Genomic DNA, 26,904 nt, shown 5'->3' with positions numbered 1-26,904 from the left:
TCCAGTTGAATTTATGATGTTTAGACAAATTCATACAAATTTGTTCATAGCAATTATTTGAATTACAGTACATTACAAGATTGAATTCTTTGTGACTGTCTTTTTCCAACTTTATCAGTCTTCTCATAATTTTCAGAGAAAAAAGGCTATATGTCTGATACTATTAAACTGATTGCTAAGAAAATATAATGCCTGGCCAGTACAGGCATACTTTACAGTTTTTTTTGTTTGTTTAAAAAAAAAAAAAAAAAAAAAGTATATGTATACTTAAGCTCCAGATGGCTAAGTTTGCCAGTATTCATAATTTGATGGAAATGTAAATCCTAGCAAAGGATAATGATGACAGTGCAATAATATAATATTAATTCTAAATGTGATTGTTCAAATCTTCTATTTTTAAGCTGAACAGTATATTTCTTTCAATATTTATTTAAGACCAAAACTGTCACAAAGGACTCACAAGTTTATATTCTTTATTTTATAATTGTGGAGCCAGTGGGATTTAGCCCTTGCTTAATCTCAAACCAAAGAAACTTTAGACTCTTTAGTCCTTTAGTCTTTTGGTCTCGCCAGCTTGTTTACCTCCTCACCTGTACTCTGTGTTCAACAGACTACCAACTATCAGATTTCACTGAAAATCTTATAGATTGCCAACTAGCTCTACAGCTTTGTTTATGTCTCAACTAATCCATATTAAATTTATACTGTCACTGAAATAGGATGAGTGAGAAGAGTAGCTCTCGCTCTTTAGTTTTCAGGAGCTAACACCAGGTCCTGACCATTATCTTTTGTTTGAGATGAAATATTTTCTCGTTTCATCATTCTAACCCTGCCAACTGTGACACCAGACCACTAATTAACCACTGACTCCCCACTAGAAGAACAAACATACTGCCAAGACAGTGGGTCCAGGAATCCTGAATATTTAAAAACAAGCATAATTAAAATGTTTCAGGGTGTAGACAGCATATTGGACAAACCGAAATACTTGTTTTAAAAACAGATACATCAGCGTAAAAAAATAAAATGAAATAGGCATTGAACATGTGGGATCATGCAGGGCAGCTGAATCCCAGACCCATTCATTGTGCTAGTTGTAGCGATTTCCGAGGTGGCGCATGCGCACTTCTGACTCGGGCGCGCGAGCTTTCAGCGGCTTGTCCCCAGCACTCAGTGACAGAGTTTAAGAAAACAGCAGGCGACTTTACGCGATATTTCTTTCTGCAAAGCGACTTTGCTGCCTGGATTTCGACACGGTCTACACAAGCCCAAGCTTGGAAAATGTAACCCGGCCAAAGAAAATAAGGTAAGAAAGAGAAATAAATGAAAGTCGTATTTAAAAAGACAACCAGTCGAAAAGGACATAACAGGGGGGAGGACTGTTTCTGTCCTGCTTTCTTCATTCTGAGAATCTGAGATTTTTTTCACGGTAAGTAACATCAATATTGGAGTGTATCTGTTATGTTTTCCCCTCTCAAATACTAGTTGTATAAATGTTTAAAAATCTTTTAGACACTTGTTAACGTGGATGAAATGGTTTCTGTTCAGAGTTTCTAAGTTCCTGCGTGAAATCCACTGAAATACAAAGGAAATAAAATGCCACACAAATGGACTTCACGTGGACAGCAGGTCAAAATCTATTTACAGAGAACATACAGATCAACTTTTGGTCTTCTTCCCTTTTCTAAAAAGTATTGCAAATGCACCCTTACTTTTAAGAGCCTTGTTTTTTATGCCAGTGTTCATGATAAACATCATCTCGATGATTATGATTTGTAAACAAGTGCATTTCGAGATGCATGTTACTGTTTGGCTGCACTACAAATAGAAAAAACAAAGCATGGAGCTCATTACAAATGCAGAGTAAATACTGTTGATTGAGCTGTCTCTTGGTATACAGTTTGGCATGTAATTCTCCCAGAGCTGAGTGGGAACTGAGGGGCTGAGGAATGTTTTCAGATCATGCTGAGATACGACTCTCACAATGGATCACTGCAATGTTTCTCCTCGTGATAAGGGTCTGCGTGGAATGAACGACCTGTTGATCTCATTGGAAGGAGAAAAAAAACACAATAAAAAATGTAGTCCATAGAATCTAATCATTGGTTTTATTTTGACTTTTGCTGAATGCCTTGTTTGCGACATGTCACAACAAGTGTTTGTGTGTCTGGTTGCGTTCCTGGAAACAACGACAGTTTGCCATTACATGTACACAATCGAAGCATTTCCTTATGTTTTATAATTCTTTGAAATACTGGTCAGTTTATAGGACTTCAGGGCAGTTAAATGGATGCTGTCAAGAATGCATTTAATTTTGTATTTTCATTTTTTTTTTTTACATTTTATGCATGAGGTTTTACAGCGGAGGGTTCGGTAGAATGTCATGATGTGTAGCTACACTCGTAAACCGTGTGCTTTTACAAGTTATGTGCAAAGACTTCATCTGGGGTGTCAAGTGGTTTCAATAAATTCCTGTTTGAGAACCTGTTTTTTTAGAACTATGTTGCAAGTCATTTGTACTGGTTAGTGTTCTGATGAAATAATAGCTGAGAACATAAAGCAGTCTGGGGTTCTTTGTAGTATGCCAATATAGACAATTTAAACAAACAACTCGATGTCAATTTCTAAATGTGTACTTATAACCCATTACAAAATCAATTTGCAGAATAGTGCAGTGTTTAGTATTTTTAATGCATAAAAAAACGTTCAAAAACATCTGTAAACCCGTACCCTTATACAATTGGATGCAAAATGCCATTAAATGTCAAACGTGATAAAGAGCGTGTTAATGTTTGTAAATCAAATTTAACTGCTAAAGTTAATCATATATTTTACAGGTAAACATAAGCAGGGACGTATTAAAACACCAGCTATCAAGGCTGTAGCTCCAGGCTATGCACCTCAGAGAGCACCTACATTGCAACATATTTACAATTGTATTGTGATTAAAATGATACGAGTGATTGATGATGGCATGGTCACCTTACATCAACAGTATTCCTGTTTAATCCTAAAGCTCTGGTTGCGTGCAGTTTTGCATGATTTCCTTGTGTTCATGTTGATTTCCCCCAGGTTTTCTCCTACCTCCAAAAATATGCCAGTAGGCGGATTGTCTAAGTTATATTGTCCCTAGGTATGAATGAATGTGTAAAATTGTGTATTTGTGGTGCACTGCATTAGACTTTCAGAGTGTATTCTGACCTCAGACACATCGTTCCCCAGGTAGACTCTGGATTCAAAGTGACCTGACCAAGATAAAGTGGCTACTGTAATCGAAACAATATTTTCATGTTGTTTAACATGCAGACTTGCACGATACTATGCGACACATCAACCATATGCTAATTATGTTGTACTTTTTGACATTTTTCTGTATTCTAAGCTACAGGATAGAGGTTTTGAGACTGGGACTAGTTGGGGAAAGAAACCACCACCTGAACGCATTTAACTTTAATGTCAGTGGAATGTGATCTACTGAAATCTTGCATAGTCTATAAAATGGTGGTCAGTACGCTAGCATCCAGTTTGTGTAAAAGGTGTCTGCTAGCTTTGTGTTAATTGATAAATAGGATGACTTCTATTTAGTTGTCCCAAGGTCAAATGACAGTTTGTTGGATAATTAAATAGTCAAGTAGTCAAACCTGTGTTGGGTCTGATAAATTAGAGAAGGCCATTTTAAAAGATTTTCTAGTTCAAGACATTTAATGACATCTTTAACCCACAATAACCATCACACCCTTGTGGCGGGACACTCGTGGTTTGAAATGTGCTGAAAATCTTCCCAAGCCACTATTTTTAGTATCTGTTTTCTTTCACTTCCTGTCAACACTGTACTGTTTAAACAACATTACATAACCATATGAGATTTAACCGTTGGCTTATGATTATGTTTTGATTGTGACATCCTTTTGTCAGAGTGTGATGATGGAATAACTAAACTTAATAATTAGATAGATAGATAGATAGATAGATAGATAGATAGATAGATAGATAGATAGATAGATAGATAGTCACTTTATTCCTTCAGGGAAGTAAAAAGTATGCATTATAAATCTCTATAATATAGAATAAATATATAAAAAGCTTGCACTTATTTTCAGTAGTCAAATCAAGAAGCTTTTATTGTCATTTCAAATGCATGCAAGCATGTTATCTGATATCAGTTAGCAGGCTGATTCATGTATTCTGTATCTTTCTTTGGAACTGATTCAACTTTTTCAATCTAAAGTGTCAACAATTTGTTCATGATTTTGAAAAGTAGTGAGCTTTCATGATTCTTAAAAACATACTGAGGTATAGAGGTATTCTAAAAGCATTTCTATTACTGTCCTTTTATTATTGTTATATATATATATTTTTTTTATTATTATTATTTATTATTATTATTATTATTATAATTTGTAAAAATATAAGACACACTCGCTGTAAGCCTTCGACAGTAAATGTATTTGATAGTTTGAGTCTGTATGGAAAATCTTGGTGTATGACCTTGTGTGAACATCAGACATTGGGTTTTTGTGAAACTTTTTACACACAACTCTATTTAGCTGAATGCTCAAAGCCAAGATTGAAAGCAGAGTTTATTTATTACAGTGTAACGCTCAGAGTGACATGGCTGAGCAACAGGCTAGCATATAACCACACACTAGTGTGTTCTGTCATCTCAGCAACGCTGTTTTGGCCGGATCCGAACAATGACATATTGTGTCACACAATAGTGCTTCACTGTTATTTATACACACCCCCAGCACCCTGCATCCCAAATGCCTCCTTCAGTCCCCTGTTTCATATGGCAGCTTTGGACTCTACAGCTTCCACTAATTGTTCCCACTGGAAGCTCTGCGACGTTTGAATAGGATGTGCAAGAGGAAGATGTTTATGGATGTTTTTCTTCTTTTGGTTGCTTTAGAACTGACAAGGCAGCAGCTTCAGGTTATATAGGGAATGCTGTGTGATGCAAATGGGCTTGACTCATTGTTAATATGGAGAAAGAGAATCTTTACCAAGTGTGCAGTGAAGTCAACTATCATCACTTAGATTATTTGTACAATGCTGTGTTTCTTTAGGACTGTACAACACGTGGATCAAGCCAAATGATCTGGTTACTTGGAGATGACATGCTTAAAGTCTATCGATACTGCTGTGGTACATAAATATATCTGTAGTTATGGAAATAACATCGTTAACATTGATTATTTTATGAATATTTATAGATACATAATAAAATGTTTAGACATGCTGTTATCTATTAAGGCCAATGTTGTAATGTTAAGTTATTAATGATTAAATCTGTACCACCAAGGTCCCATACAAGATGAAGCTGAAACTAAACTGAATGAATGAAAAAATATTTAATACTGTATTAGTGTGTCTGTAGGACATGTGTTGCACTGTTATGCCCTGTAACATATTAACAACACTTAGTAAACCCTTGATGTGCCATAGTTAAAGATTGACTTGCTTTATTTTAAACAAAATGTCCATTTGTTTGCTCCAATGAATCCTCTTTTTAAATCACACAGAAATACTGATCTGGAATACTGAGTATTGTAGTTCTAATTATTTCAAAGTGCGCTGTAATTTGTTAATGTAATCTGTTCATTAATTAATAATTAGTCTTTGAAATCCAGGTGGCTCATAGTGGCCCAACACCTTTCTAAGACTCTTAGGGTTGTTTTACTTTACTTTGCTTTAATTTGTTCATGTAATCTGTTCATTAATTAATAATTAAAGTAAAGAAAAACAACCCAAAGTGTAGGCCAAGGTCTAAGGTGTTAGGCCATACACCATTCTATGGAGTTTTGTGATAAGCCAAATCATCACACAATGTGTATCTTTTTCATAGTCGGTGAGAAAGTCAGAGACCAGGTTAAAACCAGCGCTCCTTCCAGTGTGTCAACTGTTTTGAAAGATTTCCGATTTAGAATTGAGAATTAAAATTAGTTCTTAACTTTTCCATTTACAATAGTTAAAGAAAAGTGTCATTACTTATGCACAAGTGATTTTCCTGTTTATGTGCTATGCTATAATAAGATGCTATTTATAACCAGACACGTGAAACTTGCAAAGAAAAAGGAAAGAATCTTTGCGTGGAGACATTTCCAGGTCTTTCATTATTGCTTAAAACCGAGAGTGTGCGGTCTTAATAAGTGGCTTATATCACGTTTGATATATTGGCTTTAATACGGAAAACAAAAACGTTGGTTGGCTTAAAAGTTGGCCTTTCAACAATTCTTTTGTCACAAAGAATTTTTCTGACATTGCACAACATGGTAAAAAGAAATCTTCCCTACAATAGATTCTTTCACTAGTTTAGTTCATGCTTATAGGATCTAGTTCTGTACTAGACCTGATTAGATTTAAACACCTATTTAAAAACCTTTTAAAAAATCCTGGCAACTATGAATCAATTTTCATGTTTGTTTATTTTTTAAGGCCATCATTATTTTTGTTTTTAAAATGGTCTGATCTCCTATTTGTATGCAGTAACACATTTTAAGGTGTCATGCCCTCTCTTTAATGTTAGGTTGTGTTGATTCCCAGTCTAGCAGCCCATCAGGGTGTTATCTCTTTTTTTCTTCTTTTTTTTTCCTGTAACGGGAGAGGACGGGCTTGAACTCTTTGAGGGACAGCTGTATCCTGTGTTTTCCGCAATGCTGAGAAAAGCCAGATTGCCTATTAAGATAAATATGGGTGGGCCACGATGAGAGTGTTTCATCAGGATCCAATTTGAGTGTTTATCCCTAGTAAATAAAAATATCAAATAGTAGTTGTTGTTTACGGAAATCATTACACGGAAAGGTCTTTGTGGGTTTTGTGAAGATGGTGTGGTAGGATGCCAGAAATAAGGTTAATACCGTTTGGATGTTTTGTTTTAAAATCCGAGTCCATATAAATTATATATCTACAGCCATTTTTACTTTGATGAGTAAATTAAAAAATTCACTGCATTAATGCTGTGTCGGTCTTTCAGATAGTACTGTTAATGATATTAAATAATATACATAAGGAAAGGATTTATGACTCAAATTATGTCAAATGCTTGTTTGCTCATTGATCCTCGATTTTGCTTAAGACTGGGTTGGTGCACCAGCTAAAGAAAGACTGTTGCATTTATTTCAAACCTTTATTAAGATAAGATCTAAATCTTTTTTTATGGCTATTAAAATGCAAAACTTCCTCATGGTATCATCAAGGATGTTTGTTTGCATGAACTAAATATATCGACTGCATATGGCAACTGTTGACAGCATTAATTTGCAGTATATTAAACCTTTTATTACTTGTGGAATATATGTTAATCGGAACAGCTGAGCATATAACAAGTGTCAAGGGCTGAGCACAGTAACGTGTGCTCTATGCAGAAGTTGTGGTTTTTGGTTTTTTAGCAATGTGTGGCACTTCCTTATTACAAAAACACTGGTGGTGTGCATCTCAAACACACTCTCTAATGTGATGATCTGCTGTGGCGACCCCTAATGTGAGAAGCCAAAAGAAGAAGAGGAAGAAGTTTGTATGATCAAAGTGCTCGTCCAGCATGTAAAACTGATATTAGGAAAAGATATTTCTGTTAGTGCTAGGCCACATGTGTTTATTCATTAACAGTAATAGGCAGTGATGATTGATGTGGTAAAGGATTGGTGAATAAACAAAACAGTAAACTCTATGACTGGTTCATGCTCTAGTGGATGGAAGTCATCAGTTCTGCTCAGGAACTAAGCCTCTTTGCACCTAACCACTTTTGATCTTGATAAATTCTTTTCAGTAGTAGTTGCCTGAGAGCTATTGATTTTCACTGTAGCACATTTCTCAGTTTATAGTGCACTTTACATTCAATAGACACCACATGTATGACTGATATGTGCCTGTGATGACAGGCTTGCAGAAGGGAAACTTGTGCATTGCTAGTAAGACAGAAATTAGACAACTCCCTGCCAGTGGCTTTTCCCAGGTCAGGCTTTATCTGCCTGCTTCATGAGCTTCCGGCCTGCTTGCTCTGCACAGGATCCGGTGTATCAGTATTCTAGAGCCAAAGGTTAGCATCCAGAGTGCAGACAAAGGAAACCTAGGATATGACTCATGGTCCTTTTCAACCACCTCCTACAGTCTGCTTTCTCATTCACCCAGTGTTGTCCAGTAGAAAAAAAATCTATCAAATAAAATGTGTTTTCGCAACTTACCTTTTGTATTGAGAGAAGTGTAATGGGGAAACTATTCTTTTTTTTCCTTTTATGTAGGCTTCTCATTTGAGATTCATTCAAGAGTTATGCACATCCTTTGTTTGTAGTATGACACATCTGATGGGGGTCAAGGTTCCCCCCCCCTCGCTCTAGTAAGAACTCAAGCCCTGTTGCAGTCACCCCCTCGAGGCTTAGATGGATTACACATGCTCTGTTTTTTCCCTGCTCATTGTTGGCATTTTGCCACCTATCCAACCTTGGGATTCTCCTTAGGGTGGTGTTCTCAAGCAACAACAACCTTTGGAATAGAAAAATTAGGATAGTATGTTTCCATATAACCGAGCTCATTCAAATTGTTTGTAGGAAGTGTTTGCAAAAGGGGCCGTTTGGAGTCCTGCCCTCTTCATCACATAGCCTTTTCCCACCTATTGCAAACCCTCTTCCTGAATAGCCTTGGCAAAGATAATGGTTTTCTGAAATGCCCTGGTGTTTGGTGGTTAGGCTTGGCCAAAATAAAAATGTAGTCATACTGGTTGTTACACTGCAAAGCCAACTAGTCAAATTTAGCAGAATTATATATTTTTTTTACCAGACCTTTCAAGCTTTACACATTGAGTCAAGTCAAGTTTATTTCTATAGCGCTTTTCACAACAAACATTGTTTTAAAGCATCTTTACAGAATTTAACAGTTAAGGTGAATGTGTGCATTTATCCCTGATGAGCAGCCATGGTGACTGTGACAAGAAAAAACTCCCTTAAATGTTATGAGGAAGAAACCTTGAGAGGAACCAGACTCAAAAGGGGAACCCATCCTCATTTGGTTGATATCAAGAGTGTGATTATAAATCTTTTAACAATACAGAACACTGGACAGTGAGAACTAACATGAACACCGGAATGTAATTATGAGTATTTTTCTTTCTACATTCTTTTACAGTCATTTGTGGTTGTAAAACTAGGAGCTACAGAGCAACTTATAAAATAGCTCAACATTTGTGATCATCACAGATCCAACACCAGCTTCTCCATGCCAGAGCCTTTAAACACTCAAAGAGGTCCAGTGTCCAAACTCAACATGAAGTGGGATCCAATTGGCACTGTTACGTCTCTAGATGGTTCGGGATGTTTGCTGGTTTGGCATCTACTTCTTTAAAGGTCCACAATCTTCAAAGGTGGGACGTGACTGAGGCTGGAGCAACCTCAGGATGCCTCGGGATGGGGAGAGAAAGAGAACCAGTGGAGAGAAATTAGCGTAGCTGCTGTTCATGATATTAACAGCACAAGTTGATAATGTGCATTTGATCCAATGTACTGGAGCACAAGGTTATGATGTGATGTGTGTTACGTGTAGGACTCGCTAAAAATATATATTTTTAATCTGCACTCAAACTGGGAGAGTGTGTCTGAGCCCCGAACACTGTCAGGAAGACTATTCCAAAGTTTAGGAGCTAAATGTGAGAATGCTTTACCACCCTTAGTGGACTTTTGCTATTCTAGGAACTACTAGAAGTCCGGAGTTTTGAGATCTCAGGACGCGTGACGGATTGTAGCATGTTAGAAGGCTGGAAAGATAATTGGGAGCTAAACCGTTTAGTGTTTTGTAAGTAAGAAGCAGTACTGTTTGGAAACCCCACCTGTGCCACTTATTTTCACATGCCCTTGACTTCGACTCTTGGGATGGGCTTTTCAAAGAACCTAGAGGAATTTAGAATTCATTAATGTGAAGTCAAGTCAAGTCAAGTCAAGAAGTCAAGAAGCTTTTATTGTCATTTCAACCATATATAGCTGATGCAGTATACAGTGAAATGAAACAACGTTTCTCCTGAACCCAGGTGCTACATAAAACAACATAAAACAACAGTCACAGTACAGAAGAACACAGGGCCAGGAACTAAGATCCTCGCCACATAAAGTGCATGTGTGCAACTGGTGCAAACAGTGCAAGAGACAACACAAGACAGTGCAAAAGACAACACAGGACAGTGCAGGACAATACAAAATACACAAAATATAAAAATAAAAGCAGCAGTAGCTCCGCCAGTAAAAACCTGTCGTGACAGGATAAGGTGCAATCAAATCAATCAAAGTTAACTAGTTTAATGAAAATTGTCAGAAAGAGAAAAAAGGCTGAAGACCTTTGTCACAATCAGTTTACAAAAATATTTTTAATTAATATATATATATATATTTTTTTTTTTTAAATGCCTTGACAGCACAAAAGAACTTCCCTGAAAACAGGAGAAAACAGCAAATGCCATTTGTGGTTTAACAGTAATTCAGTAATTTATCGAGTTATTTTTACATGCGCCGCTCAGACTAGCCATTTACAAGATGCTCCTTTGTTTGAGGCATGACATCAGCCTTTATTCTTATATCGCAGTTTTAAGAGGTCTTCAAGATGGACCTCATGTAAATGCCATAGTGATGCATGCTGTCAGTATGAAGACATGTCTCAGTGCCATGTGAACCATATTGCAATTTCTTTGCTGTAGAATCATTGGGCACCACTGGTCATTAATTAATGTTCGAGTAACTTTAGTAATTCGAATACAAAATTATTTACCGCCGATACTTTGTTCAGTCCATTCAACTACACATGGAGTGTTGTGTTTTCCCACGGACCATTAATACTGATGCACCACCTGCCAAACCCGCTGCAGAATGAAAAAAAATAGAGGAACAGGGAGAAAACAGCGAGGGGCCAGGAGAAGATACAGGGCACAGAAAATGACAGAAAGTTTCCAAAGTTTGGGATATTTTCTGAATAAAACATCAAGAAATCACCATACAGTGCGTTTACCTATTTTAAAGTAGTTTGAAATAGATTTTTATATTTTTATTAGATTTTTTTTTTATACATTTGTATTTGCATTTAAAAAGGAAACAAATAACTTTGTAAGAGACCCTTATTTCCGCTTGTATATTGAGTATTGCTCTTTAATAAAGAAAAAGTACTTCTTATCCGATGGATTAATCAGTAGAATACTCGATTACTAAAATAATCGATATTTGCAGCTCCAGTTTAAAATATATGCTGCATGCAAAAAAAGGAGTATTTCGTGTCTATCAGTTCTCACATTACTACAAATTGAGTATGTTAGTGAATAGTAAATGCACACAAACACTAATGGACTGTTTTTGCTTCTATTCTTAGATGAGGAACTGGCATCCTCATCTCCTCTTGGCCAGTGTTTCTGCATTGCATGCAGGCTAATCCCATAGCCCATGTACACTATGGCAACAATTGATTCAGCCTCAGATGCACAAGACCTGTTGGCTTCCATTCACCTTGAAAGATATCTGAACCACTTTAGACAAGCAGGGTTTCTTCTGGCCCGGGACTTCTGTCATGTAGACAATACTGCTCTTAACAGACTTGGAGTGATCGCCACTGGCCACAGGAAGCGGATTCTCAAACTGGTCGAGCACATTCAGCTGATCTGTAAGTATCATAGGACGGACACTGCGCTGGATCGCTGTAACTCAGAGTCAGCCATCAATGAAGTAACTCCTGATGGAAATCTTTCACCTCAAGGAAAAGCAGACACATCTTTTGAATCTCTGCGCAACATTTCAGCACCAAATTCATCTGCGTTTGTGAAACGCTCCCACTCAGCGTGTAGTGCTACCGTTGTGAAGCCTGTCCCGAAACCTAGAACTGTTTTTAACAAAAATAATGTGACGCAGTCTTCTAAACCTGTGCAGCAGGAAGTGCAGCTCTACGGAAGGTCCTCCCAGGATTCTGCTTGTTTTGCTATTCTGGAAGGTTCTTCTGCAGAAGTACCTAGCTTAACCTCAATAGGCCTGAAACAAAGCTTAAGTGAAGAGATCTTAGAAAAAAGTATTTCATCCCCAGACGTTAGTGGACCACTACCTCCAGTACCCCCAAGGGTCAAACGTGGGGCTCCCCCATCCATTGTCAGGGGCATGTCAAGCCAGGCCCAGCAGAGCACTCCTCCACTGCCCCCTTTTCCTGACTCCCCTTCCAGTTATCAGTGTTCTCCTTTCACCAGTGTACCTGGTTCACCTCCTAGCCCTCCATGCTCTAGCCTAGAGATGGTCTCCAATGAAATATACAGTGGCACTTTACCTGCTATTTCACCTACAATCTGGAGCCGCTCTATTCCAATCCCACCGCCACGCCAAGAGCCAAACACATCTGCTGCCAGTAATAGGTAGGGTAATCAGTATTACTGCTATGATTATTATTTCAGTATTCTTAGACCAACTGATACAGGTTTAAGAGTTAACCCATATATTTGTATTTCTACAGCACTTTAAATGACACCTCATCAGAACTGTCTAAACGTACATTGGGTAGGTTCATTGCATTTCCTACTCTAGTTAAATGTCATGAATGCATTGTTCTCTCTTGGTCCATGTAGAATATTGTTTATTAACTAGCAGTTTTGTTTAACACAGCTTCTGCTGAGAACCAGGAGGAAATGATCAGTCCATACTGTGAAACGGTTTTCCATGGCAAGTGGCAAAATAAGCATCCTGAGGTGAGTTTAGAGAACAAGTCGATTATGAAGGAAATAAAATTGTGCATTTATTTATTTCACTGTTTCTCAATTGATCTAATTAATCAGGATGAAAGGCCTCCCAAAAGTGGGGATAAGACTGGAATCAAAGATAATAAACCAGAAGATGATCACAGGTAAACAAGTTTATTTTACGCTTCATGACAGAGCAAGAAAGTATATATCAGATAAGACTGACAGTTTATATGCTTTTATTTAATCTGCCAGAATAACAAAATCATCAATTGAATGTTAAAACCTTCACAGATAATCCTTGATGTGAATAATGATTTATTTGTAGGGATACTGTTATTGGTCTGAATCCATGCTTATTTTACTTGTCCTCATTAAAGATGCTCCAATACCAACATCCAACATCATGAAACCATGTTTCATGAGGTTAGAGTACATTATTGAATGAACAGGCCACATGAAATTTCAGGGATCTGGACATATTTTGTTATTGAAGAGGACAATCGAAGCCAATCAAACTACAAACAGTGCATAAATTCTAGGTTAAGTGATTACTGTTCAGTGATTAATACTAAGTAGATTCTCCATCTCTGCATCAGTATTAGAAAGTTCTAAAAAGATGTACATATGCATTTGTGTACCAGACTGTTTTATATTCTGCTAAATAATTAATTACAATAAGTTTATTTGCACATAACCACATATTGTTGCTGCTTCCCCAGGATTCAGAACCAGTTCAGTCTCAAACAGCAGTCTCGTGGCAGTCCTGGTAACTCCCCAGGCTATAGCACAGTTGGCGAGTCATCTTCAGCCTCACACTCCTTTTCTTTGCCTCCATATAGCCTTTACCCCAGTGAACTTGATGAGGACCAATTTATCTCCCCATATGCTAGTTTCACCTCACTATCTGAGAGGCCTGCACCCATCCTCAATGGCTGGTTGGACAAACTTTCCCCCCAAGGGTATGCCCTGTCTGGGTTCCTGCTCTCCTCCTGTTTCTGCATTTCCTCCCTTCTTGAGGGCTGTCTTTGTCTCCTGTCCATCCTTTCCTGCCGGTTTGTCTAGAACTTATTAACCTTTCTAGATTCCTTTATTTCCTCCTTTTCCTTTGCATGTCTTATTAGAGAATTTGTCAAATTACTTGCATGTACTCTGTGGTCTTATTGTTTGTATTTTTTTTTGCCTGGACGCAGATAATATCTTTGTCAATTTGTTTTTAGGAATTACGTGTTCCAGAAGCGCTATGTAAAGTTTGATGGAAAGAATCTGATGTATTATGGCAGTGAAAAGGTATGCTATATACCAAAGTCATAGTTTTGTCACAAAGAACAATGTTTTATATAACTGAATATTTTATTGAGGAATAATAGTGTTGTGCAACAATGAGGTGAGTTAAATAACTTGGAAATCTGTTCACAGATTAGGCTTCATTTCTGTTTGGACAGTGTTCCTAAATGATAAAGTACTAATATCTCACACTTAAATAACCTGGGAATCCCCTCATTCAGTGGAAAAAAATTTTTTTTTTGTTTGACGTGTTATTCCTTGCACAAAAGGTTTTCCTTTATGTCTTTCCCAGGACACATACCCAAAAGGTGTGATTCCTCTTGGCGCTATACAAATGGCCAGAGCAGCCAAAGACAACAAATTTGAAGTTGTGACGAATCACAGGACATTTGTTTTCCGTGCAGACAATGAAGGTAAACACATCATCCTCCAGGTCATCATTCATTTCCTCTAATACACAGTGTACACAATGCAGAAGCCCCTCCTTCACACTGTTTGGGACACCTTTGTAACAACCACAGCAATCCTATGTGAAGCAAGATCCACAAACACACTTGTTAATGATAAACTTTTTTTTCTACTGTGTTTACAAAATCATTTGATTGAGCTCTGTCTGTGTACTTTCCACAGTGCAGAGAAGTAAGTGGTGCAGTGTGCTGCAGGAGTGGGTGAAGGAGCAGATGGTGTTTGGTCGGCCACGTTTTGGCCCAGGGAGCCACTGCCAGAAGAATGGTCTGTTAGAGCTTAAAGGGATAAAGTCAAAGATCTATGCTGCAATTATAACTGAGCAGATTTGGCTTTATAAGAATGAGCAGGTGATTTACAGTTCATCACATATTTCAGTACAACACTGAGCCCAATCAAGGCACATTTTGTTCTACTCTGTTTCCTTCCTGTAACAGTTGCTTGAAAGCTGTTGAAAGAGGCTTTCTTTGCCAAGGTTTATGTAATCTTCAGTAGCCTTTTTTTGTGATTGACCCTTTTCAGTGTTTTAAGAATGGCATTGGAATTACTGTAATTGAGGCCAGAGGCGCTACAATCCGAGATGGAAAGAACAAAAGCTTTGACCTCATAACTCCTTACAAGGTCTTCAGGTAACTGCTAACCATTACACTTTTCAGTAGTAAATTTTGGGGGCTGTTCCTTTTGATCTAATAGTGGATTATTGCACCAAAACTAGGACAATCCTGTAATTATAGATAAAGCGTATTTTACCCTGAAGCATTTATCCAATAAATACATCAAACTGAACTGGATATATAGTGGTAGTCGACCTTCTTGTCCCTGCAGCTTCACGGCCGAGTCGGAGCGGGAGAAACGGGAGTGGATGGAAACTCTGCAGGAGTCTATCGCAGAGACACTGTCCGATTATGAGGTTGCTGAGAAAATCTGGTCTAACCGCTCCAACAGGGTATGTGCGGACTGCAAAGCCATCAATCCTGACTGGGCTTCCATCAATCTCTGTGTGGTCATTTGCAAGAACTGCGCAGGTATGTGAAGCTGACGGCATGCCTCCAAATCCCAGGTGTCGTGTCAACTTAATGGATTGACTTAGTGTGCCTTATTGTTTTAGTAATTACTTAATATATCTTTGTTTTATCTATGCAGTTATTGGTGTGCAAATGTGAAATTATTTTTCATATTTGGCTTCATGATGTAACACAGTGGTTAGCCAGTGTAGTGGCTTGGAAAATTGACATCGATTTTGAGAGCTCTGGATTGTTTATCCCAGTGGGTGTCTTTGTGTCAAACACTAAAGATATGCGTTGGCTTGGAGGAAGCATATTGGGAAGTCACTGCAGGCAAACAGAGTGAATGGAGCGTGGCGAGTGGTGTATTGACTCTTTTGTTGTGTCTGCCTGCAGGCCAGCACAGAGGACTGGGCACAATGGTGTCCAAAGTGCAGAGTCTGAAACTGGACACCAGTGTTTGGAGCAATGAGATCGTTCAGGTGGGGGTTGCAGGCAGAGGACATGGGTCATGACACTGGCCTTTGCCTTTAAAGTTCTTAACATGATTCCTCTGTAGAAAGATTTTTGAAATGTTTGTGAAATTTGTTACTAAATGACACCAACAAACATTTATGCTTTTTTCTCACTTTAAGAGTAATCCCACTAGAGATTATATTAGGTTATTGATTATGGCACATGCAGTATATATTCTAAACATATTAACTTAAGAATCTGTGTTTGCATGTTTTAGCTCTTCATAATGCTGGGTAATGACCGAGCCAATGAGTTCTGGGCTGCCAGGTTGCCAGCAGCTGATGAAATGGACTGTGATGCTTCTCCAGAACAGCGGAGGGAGTTCATAACCCAGAAATACAAAGAAGGGCGTTTCCGCCACCCTCACCCCAGCTTTAGCACGCAGGAAGAATTACTTAAGGTGAGCAACGACAATGAGTAAAACTGAAAGAAAAATGGAGATGACTGTCAGGTTAAATGTCTTTTAGTAGTAGGTCTGTTTTAACCAAGTAGTAAAAGTATATATATGTATATATACAGTATGTTTCGCAATTCACCACAAGAGCACAAACAATTTTGCATTCCCTCCCTCAGTATTATAATATGATGTGCAATATGCTACTTCATAACAAATTTTTACATGCCTTAAACCTTAACAATGGAAGAGAAAAGGTATTACCTAATCTAGTTACCTGCAACTTAGTCAAGTCATCCAGTGCAATACAAATATGGTTAAACAAATAATGTAGTATACTTTCACTTTAAGATACTGATTCAGTGTGAACTCGTTTTTTGAATTTAACTGTTTTCTTTGAACCACAGTATAATTTCTCACATTTTCTGAAAGAATAAATTATAAAGCTTTAGAGCTTACAATTATATTTCAGTGAATGAAAGTAACGATACAAAGTTACACTTTATAACACTGTTCATTTCTTATATTTATTTACTGCCATGCCAGCTGTACAGGTTAGTGATTTTGGTTGATTAGGCTAAAAATGTAAATATATTGTTTCTGCTTTAAGCGATTGTGTTGACCCTGTTAGTATTCTTCCTCATTTCACAATGAGCAATGGAGCAATGAGGATGTTTTGCTTAAAATAGCCTGACCATCCCTAGTATAATGTCAGTGGTCATATTTTGACTTTAATTATGCTAAGCTATTACTCAAATGTCCACTTGAAATATTACATTGCTGTCTATAGAAAAAGAAAAAGAAAAAAAAGTAGGATTTGCCTAGAACTAGAAAATGATTTGACTTATAAATGGAACTAGTATTTGGACACTGAACTAGAATATCCTGTGAGCGAACAAGCGTTTTATTGATACATTTTGGGGTTTGGTCATGCAGGCACTGTGCACAGCTGTGACTGAACAGAACCTCTTGAAGACAGTCACTCAGTTATTTGCAGAGGCAGAAGCGGCCCGACTCTCCGACTCGAATGGACACGAGAAGCACCTGTCTCTGCATTACCCTTACACACAGGCCTCAGGTTCTCAGGATTTACTTACACAGAAACACACACTGCAGCAGACACATATCTACTTCTACTCCCCCTTAACCACAAACTCTGCAACTGTTATGCATATCACCACCACTGTAACTTTTTATATTTCACTAATCATTCTCAGCATGTAATTTTTCAGCACACACATTCCTTAATTGTATAATCTGTACTACATTTAGTTATTTTTTTTTTTTTAATTGCAGATTCCAGTGTGTATGATGAGATCATGCAGCCAGTCTTGTATTCTGGCTACCTCTACAAGTCAGGCTCCATGAACAAAGGCACTTTATCCCGCAGAACCAGGGAAGGTAGGCGACAATGTCCAAAACGAAGCAGCTGGCAGAAGCTGAGGAGCAGAATGTGCTTTTTCAGAACATGACAGAAAAAAGGGCTTTTCAGGGCTTACTTCACTGATAGGCATATGATTTTAATGCATTAATGCAATGAAATGAGCTATCATATATGCAATGTGTATTTTTCTGTGCAGATAACATAGGCATTTTAATGTTGTTATTCTTATAATTATCATCTCTTTTTTTTTGCATTTAGATTTTCAAAAGTATTGGTGCTCGGTGGAGAAGTCTCTTCTATTTTATGAGTCTGATAGGTGCCATGAGCCCAGCATGAAGATAGAGATCAAAGACATCATCTGTTTAGGAGTTAGCAGGCCTGACTCATGCACCAACAACAATGGTTTCATTGACAGGTATTTATTCGCAAAACAGCGTTAAATCCATAAATAAATAGTTTCAGTAGTTTTGAGTTTATTTGTCATGTTCACAATATGTGACAGTTGTACAGGGGAATGCTTACATACCTGCCAGTGAATAAGAAAAGTCTACACACAGTTCCCATTAAAATGTGCTTTTATGTGGTTTTGAATTGAACCCTGATAGTCTATTCACAGAAAATGGTGTATGTTTAATGGAAGATGTTTAATTATATACACAATTTGTTTATGTGTATATAAATGGATGGGCCTATTTCATATAAAATTGCACATGGAGCAGCAGGGTTCAGGCCGAGACCATATAAATGGGGAATAAACACACATATTAAAGGGAACTAACCAGTGTGTACACTTCCTTTTTCATTCATTGGCAGATATGCCATTTTTCCTGACAGTGCATTAAAGGTAACTTTTTAATAGTTTGCTGTTGTAAGTTGTCACATTGAACATTTCTGGAGCTCCCTTTGTTTTAGGTTTCGATACACTTTCGAACTCTACCTGACATCTGAAAAGCTTGTCCAGTTTGGCTTAGAAACTCCAGAAGCGCTACACAGTTGGGCAAAAGCTATAGGAAAGGTAAACATGAAATAAAATAAATGTGTATATACTGCATATGACCTTAAGCATGTCAGCTGAGGGGTTCTGAAGGGGTCTTGTCTATTCAGGCCACCACGCCTCTGAGCTGCCACTGCTTACTGACAAGGGAGTTTCAGCGTGTAGGCATGTTGCGCTATAAAGCCATGCTGGACCCGCGACAGTGGAAAGAGGGCTTCTTTGTTCTGCAAAAGTCTAACCTCTTCATTTGCCCTGGAAATGATGGTGCTGCCGAGGACATTATTAACCTGAAACGCCTGCAGGAGCTCAGTGAGTCTCTCAAGCCAACTCTGTTTTAGCTGGTTCTGTTCTTTGTATTATGCAGCTACAAGGGGCTAATTTGTAGTTGTTTTAAATATTACAGGTATTGCATCAGAGACTGACAACCATGAAAAGAAAGACATTTTGGTTTTAGTGGAAAAAGGAAGGTGAGTTTTAACTTTGGTTAATTATGACGAATCCAGACAAGCAAACGATCAAAGTAAAAACATTTTGATCGAAATGGTATGTTTGTGTATTCAGGACCCTACACCTAAAGGGCATGGGGCGTACAGACTTTTCTCTGTGGTACACCGACATCCAGAAGGCAGCAGGAGGCAAAGCCAACACGCTGAAGGACCAACAGCTGAGTAGGAATGACATCCCCATTATTGTGGACAGCTGCATTGCTTTTATTACACAGTATGGTAAGGACACTTGTAGATATTAATTTGTTCTTTTTTTTTATGCAAATCTGCATTACATGTACTTAGAGGTACATGTCAAAGCTTGATTATAGCTTATTGATCTGTTTACACTGAACGTATTATCAAATTTTCATAATTACTGAACCGACACACTTATATTTGAATATGAAAAACAACACACTAAACAGAAATATATTTCACTGGTGTAACTGTAACCCTTTGTAAGAAAAATTCGTACTTTTTAAGTTCCGACTTAAGTTAAGACTTCATGTAGAAAGAATGTACTACTTGTGATTTTCCTTAGAAAGCTTTTAAAATTAACTGACTTTAATATCTTTCAAGCTAACTTAGTGTGCATTTGAAGACTCCCTGATAATTGACTCATATTTCTAGGTCTTGGCCATGAAGGGATATACAGGAAAAATGGTGCCAAGTCCAGGATCAAGCTTCTGATGGAAGAGTTCCGGAAGGATGCTCGCAATGTGAAACTCCGCATCGGAGATAATTTCATTGAGGATGTCACAGATGTGCTGAAGAGGTTTTTCCGTGAGATCGATGACCCCATATTCATGGCTGATCTGCACCCGTACTGGAAGGAGGCTGCCAGTCAGTACTTTATCATGGTTATGGGTTTTTTTTGTCGATTATGCTTACAGGCTCTGAACACATCTGACTATTAGGGATATAATATTTCTCTGCATGTCAAGTTTCTTACTGGTTTCTCTTCATTTCCAGAAATATCTAATAAGACGCAGAGATTGGATAGATATAAAGAGCTCATTCGTGGTTTGCCACGAGTCAACCGCACCACTTTGGCTGCTCTCATCAGTCACCTCTACAGGTTGGCTATCAAACTACACGGTTTCAGTATATCATTAATGGTATTGATGGTTTGTGAATGTCTCTATTTCATTCCCTTAATAAAATACATTGTTCTTTTTATGTTCCCTTCATTCAGGGTACAAAAATGTGCCAACCTGAACCAGATGTGCACAAAGAACCTGTCTTTGCTGTTTGCCCCAAGCCTCTTTCAGACAGATGGTAAAGGAGAGCATGAAGTAAAGATTGTAGAGGACCTCATTGACAACTATCTCTATGTCTTTGATGTAAGTAGAAAAACTTTGATCCAGTAGTTTGCAGCACTGAAGGACCTAATGTAACAGTTTACAACTTGTTGAAGTAGCTGGTACTGGAAGCAGTGGAGACTGGAATAATCTTACAAAATTTTCTACCAACAAAAATGTCACAGGATATAACTCGTCTAGAGTGTTTCTCTTTAATGTTGTTTATTTGAATGATTAGCCTCAAATGTGCCTTTTACTAGAAAGCACATGAGCAGCCCTAAAGTGTCCTGTCATGTTCTTTGATCTTTTTTCTTGTTGTACTGCCCCTTGTATTAGCATGACAGTCATGTGATGTCTTTGCCGTGTAATTTAAGATTATTTATGTATATTTTCGTTTCTTTTAAAGATTGATGAAGAACACAAAACACAGATTGAACTGGAAATTAGTCTCATCACAACCTGGAAGGACACACAGGTTCGATAATATTTTGATAACTAAACACCAGAAATAAACATAAAAAAAGATGGAAAGTAGTAGTATCCTTGGCCTTAATATGCCATGTCTTATTTGCATCCAGCTCTCTCAAGCAGGAGACTTGATTATTGAGGTTTATCTGGAGGAAAAAACACCAGACTGCTGCATCACTCTAAAAGTAGGTATAGCATAATCTACAAAATAGAGTGAATTGTTTTCCTGTTGAATTTTGTTTTTTAGGCAAAAGATGCAGTTTCAAACTATGACCACATAGTGGCACAAGATCACTGTACACACCAAACAACTTCTTCAACTTCTTCAGTCTGTGTGTTTGTTCTTTCATCTGGCTTCTCTATAGGTTTCCCCCACTATGTGTGCTGAAGAACTCACTAACCAGGTGCTGTATATGAGGAATATCCCTGCAAGTGAAAAGGATGTGTGGATGACCTTTGAAACCATTGAGGATGGGGAGCTTGGTAAATATTATATGGATAATACCTGTCTGCTCATGTAATGGGCACTTTCAACTTAAACCAAACCGAATGAATCATTTGAGTTGTTAATTGATGTTATGCTGTATTATGATAGATTATCACAAAAATGTGTAGTGTTTTGGGACAATCCTTATTATTCTAAGTCATTGTAATAATTGTTTTTGGGAAATTTGTTGGGTTTTTTTTTTTTGTGTTTTTATTTATTTTATTTTTTTTTATAGAACGGCCTCTACACCCAAAAGAAAAGGTTCTGGAACAAGCACTTCAATGGTGTACCATGGCTGATCCTAGCTCTGCATATTTGTTGGTAAAGAAGGTGCCCAGAGGAGAGGTGATTGACATCTTTACAGGTAAGTTCATATAGTTCTTTACAATCGAATTATTTGCTACTTGCTTGCAATAAAAATAAAAATATAAAAACAAACCGCTATACTGCTATAACCGCTTATAAAAAAAATAAAAATTGTAGAACATTTAATAAATATTTTCAAAAGAAAATTACGAATCCCTAAACAGGATAAACCACAGTAATGCACAGAGATTTAAAATCTACTGTAAGTAATTGTATTCTGTGCATAATTCTCTTTTTTTCCTGCCTGTTTGGTTCAAAGCGTACAAAAGTGAAATTATAAAGTTTGGAGTCCTGAAGTGCCGAGAGGAGCCACCCAAACTTCTGCAAGGGACCAAGTTCCAGGAGCATCTGTTCCAAATCCAGGATCACAAATTACTCTTAATGAAAGATAAGAAAGTATGCCTGTTTGTCATCTGCAGCTTTTTCATATTCTATTGAATAGATTAAAAAAATTAATGGAGAAATATTGACTCAAAAATGTTTCCTGATTTTTTTCTAACAATTCTAGACCAACAAACCTGAAAAGGAGTGGCCACTAAAAACTATGAAGATTTACATTGGAATAAAAAAGAAGTTGAAACCACCAACAAAGTAAGATGATCTTTTCTTGTTACATCTTTCAAGTGTTTTGTGATGATGTTGTTTACAAATATGACTTGTCTCAAATTGCAGATGGGGTTTCACTGTGATAATAGACAAACATCAGATGTAAGTAGTTTCTTTTGATGGAATCGGTCCAATGATCATTTACTTAATTGCATCAGCACAAATTACGGGTCATGTGGTTATGCTTGTATTAATAGTAGTCCATTTCCTTACGTGGACAGGTATCTCTGTTGTTCCAGTGAAACAGAGCTTTGGGACTGGATGACCAGTCTCCTGAAAGCACAGGTATCAAGCTTTACATGGGTATTGTTTCTTAGGTATATGGTTATCAGTTGCTAGATAGAGTTCACTGGATATCATTTTGTAATTGTTCATTTGTCATTCAAAACTATCAGCACTTGGATCATAGAGTTTGATCTGTTTCCCAGAACGATGACCTGCGGCCTCCGGTGATGAGACGCCACTCCTCTTCTGACATCTGCAAGCAAAAGTTTGGCACCATGCCCTTAGTTCCAATCCGTGGAGAAGAGAGCAACACCAACACCAACTCCACCATGCTTTCTGCCAATCAGACCCTGGTAACGCAAATTTACTTAGAGTCTTTCTGCTTTAAACCGCCTTTGGTTTGTCTATAAGTTTTAATGCTCACCGGTAGTTTTGTTATGTGTCTGCAGAGAAAGCTACATGATAGGAGGACATTATCAATGTATTTTGTGAGTATGCCTTTGAATTTGACCATTTCTTCATATATGGCACACATGCAGTTTTTCAGTTTGACAGTTTTGTAAGGCTTAGCCTTTATTGTGTTCTTAAACCTAATTGTTATAGCATAAGTGGCCCCTATCAAATGCTATCCTTGTGGTACAGAAGGGCTTTTTTGCATTTGCAAAACAGTGTTTCCCTAATTGAGGAGTTTTCTCAGATTTCCTCAACCCTCCCATTCCTGTTGGGACCTGAGGTTTCCTGATTCAACACGATCAGGATGTCGAGCTGACTCGGTGAAGATAACAGGATGTGCAGGGTGGAATAATAGTTTCAATGCATTGTTATGTGATCGTAGCCTTGAGGGCAGGCTGGGGCCTCTGTCCAAAACTCTTGTGTTTTGGAAATGGGGTGGATGGGTAGCAGGGAAATGTGAAGCCTTTGGTAGCTCCTGTTGATTCCTGAGCCTAAAGCATTTGCAAGCAAATTGTTTGCTGGGTTTTCTCTTTTGTCCTGAGTGTGTTCAGCAATTATCTTGAGGTTGTCACTGTGATACTAAAACAATGGTTAAAATCAGTGAAGGAAGTCTTATGAAATCACTTTGAATGGCAGTGAATGTACCAATAACCACAAAGCACAAATAGCATCTGATAATTGAAGATAATCTTTTAGATAGCCATTCCCTTTTAAGAACATACCTAGGCTTGTTGTTAATCTAGGGTGTAGTCTCAGGTACCTTTCCTGTTAAAATTATACTGTGTTAGGTGTAGAGCACGTCTGAATCCACCTACTACTTTTGAAATAATATGTAAAAAATAATGTGACCTATGGTGATGACCGTTCATGATTTTGTTACATTATTTAGAACAGACATATTTGGATGATGATTTCTATATTCTGTATGAATATCACTGGTGTCCCAAATCTGTATATGATGATCAATCTCTAAATATTACAGAAATTATTTTAATACATAGGCTAAATATAGACTAAAATATAGTGCTGTAAAAGATGCTCCTGGCATTGAAACACTGAGAAACGCTATCTATATTGATGTCTTTTTTGTAAGGTTTTGGATAATGTGTTATGGAAAAATGTGTAAACTAAAATAGGTATAAATTCAACACCTGAGCTCTGTCAAATTTTTTTTTTTATATATTTAACCCACACATTTTTTTTTTATTATATATATTTAAAAAAAAATGGAATTATTGCATTTTATGTCATCACTTATTTATTATGGAAATACAAGCCAAAATTTACTATAATTGTAACACCTCTTTATTCAGCCAATGAAGGTGCAACATGACTCATTGGAGGAACAAGATGAAAGCCCAGAGCCACTCTATGAGGAGGTTGGTGACTTTGGCCTGCAGGTGCTGAAGTCCCTGGAGAACAGCTTTCTATCCACTGGCCATTCCAGGAGTTTGGAGGTGCCTCCGCGCGCCGAGAGTCTTGTCCAGGGAAAGAGCAGGTCTCTGGATCGCACAGTTGTCCCAAATCTAACCCTTTCTAGCGGTGGAGACGGATCTTTGGACACGCTGAGGCATGCGGAACCACGTGTCTCTTTAGAGCGCAAATCCTGTAGTCCTTCAGAAGAGCTGCTGTTACATGAACTCTCAACAATTTTTAGGAAACCAGAAGATGATGAACAGTGATTTTCTAAAAGCCTGACTTAAGATGACCAGCTGCACCTTTCTTACACATCCAAGCCCAGAAACCGGTATTATATCCTGTAGTCTGGATGTGCAGTTCTACTTAAATGTCTTTAAAGTTTTTTCTCACAAGGATTTTGAGCATGGCTATTAGTCACATGCTTGTATTATTTCACATTCATTCAATATTCTGGTATTATATTGGACAATTGACTTCTAATATCTGTAATTCTTTTAAGTGCTTTGTATATAACTGGTATGGAATATCAGCTGGTATATGACCTGCTTGTGTTAACAAACTTGACTTATTTTAAGCAATCTTTAAAGACCAAATAGAACATCTCAGTTTAGTTGTTCATAATCAGGCTATGAAGTTTCACGCTTTCTGTGTTGTTTTTTAATAATTAAACTGCCATATTTAGTCATGATGTACATAAAATTCTTTTATATAGCTGACTTTGGATATATAAATTCCAGTTGATCCGAATTTTATTGCAAAAACTGTTTTAAATGTTTTCTTACAGTCGCTTTCTTTTAAATTGCAAATTAATTCATGTGTACAAGCTCTTTTCTTTTAGAAGTTTGTATTTATTAATTTATTAATGCATCTTCCTGCATTTCTCAGCTTAACTGAAGATAACTGAAGATATAAGTACTATTTGAAGAGCTAATGAAGGAATTCTGTCCAACTCTACGCTGAGACAGTAGAGGGCAGTGTAGGCTCAGCCTAGAACAACTTGACAATCAGGAAATGTTAAAGGTATTTTCTACAGATTTAGTGATGTTGCTCAGTAACCTGTAGACTCCTAATTAAATATGTTTATGCTACTGTATAATTGGAATATTACCTTTTTTATTATTTGTATAGCGCTTTTAACAATGAACATTGTCTTAAAGCAGTCTGTATGCCTGTATGCAAGCTCTTTTTTTGGACTGCCATTCTTTACTATGGAACAGAACAATGTGCACATTACAAGCAAACACTGTAAAGGTTCAGTACTAACTGCAAAATGTTTCAACTTCGCTGCAACTTTTACTGTAAAATATACAAGCGCTTTTTTACAAATGGACTCAATATTCCATAAAAAAAAGATTGGCTGTTGCAAGGCACTTCCAATAGATAAAGTGAGGAAATATTTGATTTACACTGGATACCTTGAAGCATGTGAACAGGGTACATTCCAAGCAATAACTGTAACAGTTATATGATTTGTTACAAACTCAGAAAAGCAAACCAGCAAGATAATTACAGTCTATAAAAAATATACTTACTCAAAAACTTGAGTAAAAGATTTACTTTTTCTCTGCAGATGGCACTTCGAATGTAGTTGCAGCAAACCTTGACCAGAATATTATAAGGTTATGTGTGGTTTAAAAAAAAAAATAATGAGAGATAGGTCCTTATAATGTAATATATTATGAAATATAATGCAAGTTTTCTTCAATACATTGGTGCCAAATGAAATATTCAACATCTGGTAGGTGTTATACCTAGCTTGAATCTCTGTGAAATATACCTTACTTTTTACATATATATACACACACACACACACACACTTAATGCTCAATTGTTACCACCAAGTATACATATTTGAACTTTAAGAACTAATGTTGTGCCTTTGTCTAACCAATTTTCCATATAGATTTTCCCAAGCAACAAACACGTACAAACATCACAAGTAACAAATATGTAAATGGTACCATGTGAGTGACAAGTAAATTGTATTTTGCTAGGTGCCCTTATACAGAGTGATCTACAAAAAAAGTCTGTCAAAGACACATACACACCTCAACACTCATCATGCACCTGGGGGAAAACATTTTTGCTTATGTTTTTGTGTAATTGATAAAAATGCCACTCGTGGACTGATCTAATTATGCTAGCATTAACTTGATTTAATTTTGTGTGTTAGGCTCAGATAATGACAGACTTTTTAAGATTGTTATAGTAAAGAAACAAATTCTTAAGAAGATTTATTACATCTGAACATCTTTTGTTCATGTGCTATATTCGAATGCAGTCAAAAATTAATTTCCATATACAAATACATTATATATAAAGTATGAATTTTATGTATGTATTTTATCTGAGCTTTATGAAAGAGGTTTGA

At 37.2% G+C, this 26,904-nt stretch overlaps 1 protein-coding gene across 5 annotated transcripts; it reads left to right on the top strand.

Moving 5' to 3' along the window:
- Positions 1-1,122: 1,122 nt before the first annotated feature.
- Positions 1,123-25,221, top strand: arap3 (ArfGAP with RhoGAP domain, ankyrin repeat and PH domain 3). 5 transcript variants are annotated; one of them, XM_046849423.1, is made up of 34 exons: positions 1,123-1,306; positions 11,335-12,355; positions 12,454-12,497; positions 12,603-12,685; positions 12,773-12,840; positions 13,399-13,731; positions 13,897-13,966; positions 14,256-14,376; positions 14,594-14,778; positions 14,951-15,057; positions 15,254-15,453; positions 15,829-15,914; positions 16,166-16,348; positions 17,279-17,420; positions 17,639-17,743; positions 17,985-18,141; positions 18,639-18,741; positions 18,831-19,029; positions 19,124-19,187; positions 19,282-19,445; positions 19,839-20,051; positions 20,181-20,286; positions 20,404-20,551; positions 20,916-20,984; positions 21,088-21,162; positions 21,343-21,460; positions 21,700-21,828; positions 22,090-22,226; positions 22,339-22,421; positions 22,503-22,538; positions 22,658-22,721; positions 22,865-23,014; positions 23,111-23,149; positions 24,428-25,221. In XM_046849423.1, exons 2-34 carry the CDS (start codon positions 11,406-11,408, stop codon positions 24,794-24,796), a joined length of 5,100 nt encoding a protein of 1,699 aa, XP_046705379.1. In that variant the 5' UTR covers positions 1,123-1,306; positions 11,335-11,405; the 3' UTR covers positions 24,797-25,221. The 5 variants fall into 5 exon arrangements, with proteins under 5 accessions (XP_046705379.1, XP_046705377.1, XP_046705381.1 ...); XM_046849421.1 differs by having other exon boundaries at positions 18,624-18,741; XM_046849425.1 differs by having other exon boundaries at positions 1,124-1,306; positions 13,399-13,638.
- The last annotated feature ends 1,683 nt before the right edge of the window (positions 25,222-26,904 follow it).

The sequence above is a fragment of the Silurus meridionalis genome, chromosome 5 (genome assembly GCF_014805685.1).
Source record: "Silurus meridionalis isolate SWU-2019-XX chromosome 5, ASM1480568v1, whole genome shotgun sequence".
Lineage (NCBI taxonomy): Eukaryota > Metazoa > Chordata > Actinopteri > Siluriformes > Siluridae > Silurus > Silurus meridionalis.
The sequence above is the reverse complement of the archived record's forward strand: the minus strand, read 5'-3'. Positions and strand labels throughout refer to the sequence as shown.